General features: G+C 32.9%; 1 protein-coding gene across 1 annotated transcript in view; it reads left to right on the plus strand.

The window, feature by feature from the left end:
* Positions 1–3,304, plus strand: part of LAMB1 (laminin subunit beta 1) — an 83,072-nt gene extending 79,768 nt beyond the window's left edge. Inside the window, exons 32-34 of the mRNA XM_052001586.1 lie at positions 1,043–1,219; positions 2,582–2,741; positions 2,981–3,304. Of these exons, the coding sequence (XP_051857546.1) occupies positions 1,043–1,219; positions 2,582–2,741; positions 2,981–3,117 (474 nt within the window). The 3' untranslated portion in view covers positions 3,118–3,304. The remainder of the gene's footprint in view (positions 1–1,042; positions 1,220–2,581; positions 2,742–2,980) is intronic.
* Positions 3,305–5,552: the final 2,248 nt, after the last annotated feature.

Consider the following 5,552-nt stretch of genomic DNA (forward strand, 5'->3'; position numbering starts at 1 on the left):
TGAGCCAGAGAGAAAATCTGGTTTCATAGTGATTTATTAAAACTTTGCAAAATTTGGCATATTTAAGTCACTGTGATGTGTTTGAGTGGATAGAGAGCTAGCCTCAAAGCAAGCAAGTCCCGAGTTCAAATTCTTTAACAGATTGACTTGTATCTCCTGGGTTAGTCACTAATGAAACTTCTTAGTGCCCCATCAACTCTAAAAGCCTCTCAGAAGCTTATCTGCCAGTAGAGAGAACAGGGTGCTTCTCTGGGAGTTCTCCCATGGTAATGAAAGTGCAGGTCCAATTTAAAGTTAAAAAAAAAAAAAAAAGTGTATCTACAGCAAACTTCATAGGTTAAGTAGAGCTATAACATCAACAGAAATGTTGCTACTGAAAGGGAACATATTGTGCATGTGAGTGATTCTGGGAGAGCATTTATTCTCTTTACTTTTAATAACTGATTGGAAATCTCTAAGGAGTGGTCATCTCAAAATTAATCCCTCATTCATTATTAAAATAAAAACATGAGGCTATTTAAACGATAATCCAAAGTTTGCAGGTGTTCTCAGGACCCATTGTGGTCCTGTCAACCTATAGTTTGGTTCCTTTATTGCCAAACATCTGTTTATTGACTAAGGAATATTTCATTTGTAACTTCAGACTAAACCATCAGAAGCCCCAAATAAATAGAGTTGTCTTTTAAAATAAGACACACTGAAAGCATTTTTAAAATATGGAATTTAGTTTTAGTGGGTAATTTTCAGCCAACAAAGACTACATACTAATGTTGAAATCTACAGCTATTGGTCTCATTGACACCTAGATGTAGAATTGGATAAACTTAAAAAACATTTAGTACAACTACTTCATTTTGCAATTAAAAAAACTGAAGCTCTGGGAAATGAAATGGTTTCCCCATCACCACAATACTAACAAAGGTTTGCCAAATCTAACACACTGTGTGTGTTGAGGTATTTATATGCTTAAAAATTATGTAAAAGATGTTTACCTACCTACCACTTATGCTGATTAGTGATGAATCTTGTATTTTATTATTAGATCGAGTCTGAAACTGCAGCATCTGAGGAAACATTATACAATGCCTCTCAGCGCATAAGCGAGCTGGAAAGGAATGTTGAAGAACTTAAGCGCAAGGCTGCTCAGAACGCTGGGGAGGCAGACTACATTGGACAAGTAGTGAATAATGTAAAACAAAGTACAGATGATGTTAAGAAGGTAAGTAAAGTTTTACAAATACATATCTTTGGTGTCAAGGGAGTTGCCATTACCCAGAAGCCCCTAATAGAATCTGCCTAAAAATTTGTCACTTAAGGCTACTTAGTAGAATTCAATTCTTTCCCTTCTGTTTTTGCAAAAACTACTGTGATAAATGAAACACTAACTAACAATAGAAAGAAGCTGCCTTAGTTTTATAAATTCAGCAAAGAGTAATTTTTTTCTAAAATTTGAGGAGTCCAGTTCAATTTACTTATCACCTCTAAGTCCTTAATGTCTTTTCTAGTTTTTGTTTTTTTTTTTAAATGGAAAAAAGCTCTATTATTGGTATCACTGACACATAGATTTAAATGTTTCACATTTGAGGGCTTCCCTAGACCTTTTGGAAAAAAAATTATACTGTGGGAAAAAGCACACTCTAAAACAGATTTCTTCATTGTATTTAGTTTCCTGCCAGGTGCTGGTGGATTTATTATTTTTGCTCAGACAGTATTTACATGAAATGGTGAAGAACAAAGCTCTTTAAAATTACATTTCCATATACCTAGCTTTTGTTTGTATTTCTCAAAGGAGAAGTTTATAACTCTAGTCCTACTTCCTACTAGCCTAAATCATGTGTCCTCCTGCAACTTCAAAATATTGTTTCAGTGTTATCTGTGCCTTTCTACAAATTGATGTGGTGTTTGAATTAAAGAATCACAAAATGGAATTTGAGAAGCACCCACTGGTAATAAAAAAAAAAGGATTGGCTGTATCAATGTCCCAAATAAGCCTGATCTGTAGAGTTTCCAAGCTTGAGTGCTCCCTAGTCTCAAGCTAACAGGAATTCAGAAATTCAGTGGCATATCTAATGTCTAAATCTAGCTCTGAAAATTGATGGTTTTTATGTTGGCTAACCCCTCCCCGCCAATTCCCTAGTTAAAATATAGAGTAGGACCAAACCTAAACATCTTTGATTTATGGTATAGGACTTGGCCCAACTTATTTTACAGCTGACAAAACTCAAGGCTAGAGTTAGTCACAGGAGACCATGAACCCAATTTTTCTGACTTCCAGTCCAGTTGCATTTCCATTTTACTGAACTGACCAAATCTGTAATTACAAGTAATGTTTGTTTCATTGTACTATCACTTTACCCAGCATTTATGTCTATTAAGCCACTTGATTCACCAACAGCCAAAATGGTCAGCCATTGTATAGATGAACAGGTTCAGAAAGAGTGTACTACCTCAGTTTTACCCTAATGTAATGGTTTCACTGTAAGCTGAATCTTCTTCCCTGATCCTTGCAGAATCTGATGTTTGTGTTTGATATATGACTTTGCCACTAACTACCACCTTGTGTCCAAACTTGGTACTGCAGGTCCTTGACAGTGAACTTAGTGGAAAGTATAAAAAAGTGGAAAACCTAATAGCCAAGAAAACAGAAGAATCAGCTGATGCCAGAAAGAAAGCAGAAATGCTACAAAATGAAGCTAAAATGCTGCTTGCCCAAGCAAACAGCAAGCTGCAACTTTTGAAGGGTAAATCTTTCTAGAAAAAGAGCTATTTGGGACTATGGGAAGGATAATTATTTATTACTTTTTTTAAAAAAGTCTGAGCTTTTTTCCCCCTTGTGCTTAAAATAATCTTTATAAAGAGTCAAATTTTTGAGGACCTTCAAGAATTAGTATCTAAAAGATTGTTTTCATCTAAAAATACACAACTATTATTAGTTAAATTCAATGTTTAGGAAAAACTTACTTTTTTTCCATCTCTACAGATTTGGAGCAAAAATATGAAGACAATCAAAAATATCTAGAAGATAAAGCTCAAGAATTGGTGAAACTAGAAGAAGAAGTCCGTTCACTTCTACAGGATATAAGCCAAAAAGTTGCTGTTTATAGCACTTGTTTGTAACAAAGGCCAGAAGGAACAGAAATGGCTGAGACCAAAGTATTACATCAATTGTATTTTTTAAAAATGTAGCTAACACAATGATGTTAAAATGAAACGATGTCCACCTTTGCCTATTTAATTTTTTTTTAATTACCAAATGTTTTTTTAATGAAGTTAACAAATAAAGTACAAATGCACTTTTTGTATAGAGGTGCATCTAGTTACATTTGTTATTTTTAATCAAACTGGAGTTTCATTTAGTTTTATAAAACTTATTATAACCACGAACACTTCAATGATGGGGGCTGTGATTCCTTAACTTTTTTTTTAATTTTGTTACCTCCAGTTTCAAAAGAAAATAGCAATAAGGATTTCTATGCTAGAAAAAAAAGTTATGCTGATTTTTCTTTCCACTTTGCTAAAAGGGACAAATTCAGAAATTTGTGGTTCAAAACAATAAACTAGTGACTTAACACTTGGGCACTCCCTCCTCATACCAAATACACCTCAAATAAAACCAAGGTATTGAGATATGAAGGTCCTGTCATAAAAGGGAAATCTTTCCATCACAATTATTAAGACTAGAAAAAAATGTGCTAGATGTGGAGTCTGAATTTGAATGGCATTGGCCTTTATCAGTGATGTCAAACTCAGATATCTTAGTCTCATACATTATATAGGTTATATTTTCATTTTATTAAACATTTTCAAATGTCATTTTAATCTTATTTGGGCCCAAGTTTGACATCTCTGATTTCTTTCTTTTTTTTTTAAATTAATCATGCCAACTCTCTTCCAAGTAATTTTTCCCTTTCTCCCCTATCGATTTAATTAAATTTGAAATAAAGTTCCAATACTCCATTATGTGGCTGAAAGTTGAGTAACCTTGGTACATATCTAAAAGGAAAAGAAGTAAATCTTTAATAATTATATCTTACCATTCCATGTCACCAAATAAAATCAAGAAGTGTCAAAGGTTCCAAATCTGCTGAAGAACTAAACTTAAGCCACTAAAATTTGAGTTAGACTCAGCCCGAGTACTTACATTTCATTTTTATATTTCTTTTAAAAATAACCTGTAATATTCATTCTGACTGCATTCTGAACCACCACTATAAATTTTTTCCCTTTAGAAATTTCTAGGTCTTGGGGACAGCTAGATGGTACAATGGATATAGAGCACCAGCCCTAAATTCAGGAGGACCTGAGTTCAAATCTGGCTTCAGACACTTAAAGTACCCTGGGTGTGTGACCCTGGGCAAGTCACTTAACCCCAATTGCCTCAGCCAAAAAAAAAAAATAATAATTTCTAGGTCTTTCTTGACTTACCCCAAAGTTAATAAATGCCTTCTCACCCCTAAAGACAGCAGTAATTTATATTGTTACATGAGGTACAGACCTATTTCTCCTTTAGTATTCAATATATAACTATTATTTAACAATGCATAATTCTAAGGGTAATTATTACAAGTGGAAAATGGTCATTTTGTTTTCATTAACAAATATAATATTTTATAGCATTTTTAGAAACAATAATTCACAAAGAATTAGAAAAACACTTTATCTGCCTATTTCCTATATACACTGGAAAATGAATAAAATAACTAAGAAAAGAGAACAGGCAAGTTCAGAGATTTGCTAATGTGGCTTCCTCCAATAGATCACCACCTACTTTCAGATTTGTTCATAGAACATATATCCATGTATCAAAAATGGTCATTTGAATTATTGCCATTTTCTCAAAACGCAGAAAACACTGAAGGTACAACCCTTAGCATAAATATTTTGATTTGATAATTGTTCTTTTTCAAGACTGAACTGGAAAATCTAAGACCTTATAAAAAATTACATTCCAGAGATAGTCATAACTCATTTTAGTGAAAATTAAATTAAACTTTTTAAGCTTCTTTTATTACCATATTTTCTTTTCTACTTTCCACCCTAATACACTTGTGTCTTCAATTAGTTAACTAACTCCCAAACCCCAAAAGCCTGGCGTTAGATTACAGCAATGTCATCTGAATGTACTTAATAGCTCTCATTTATAATGATGTGACCTTGGAAATTCCAGTTTTTCCCCAAATATTTCTATCTCTGGATTGTAAAAATTCAACAGTTAAATAAAAATTAAATGATTAACATTTATTTCCTATATTTACACTATTCTATTTTACATATTTGAAATTTTTATTCATTTTGTTTCCAATATGAAAACCAAGTATAAGTCACTACATCCACCTATCTTTAAATGTAACTAACTTCACATACTGTAGTCCAGCTACACCAATGCAAGTACATTCAACTGACTGAATTCAGAGAAGAAACAATTGCTTGTGGGTGAAAATAGTTAAACAATTTTTGGAATTCTACAGAAAGCTTATGTAAATTCTTACCAAATTTGTAGTTACCTGCTGTCCTTTAAAGTTTTAATTCTGCAGTACTCAATGCACAGAAAA

Source organism: Antechinus flavipes, chromosome 5 (genome assembly GCF_016432865.1).
Source record: "Antechinus flavipes isolate AdamAnt ecotype Samford, QLD, Australia chromosome 5, AdamAnt_v2, whole genome shotgun sequence".
Lineage (NCBI taxonomy): Eukaryota > Metazoa > Chordata > Mammalia > Dasyuromorphia > Dasyuridae > Antechinus > Antechinus flavipes.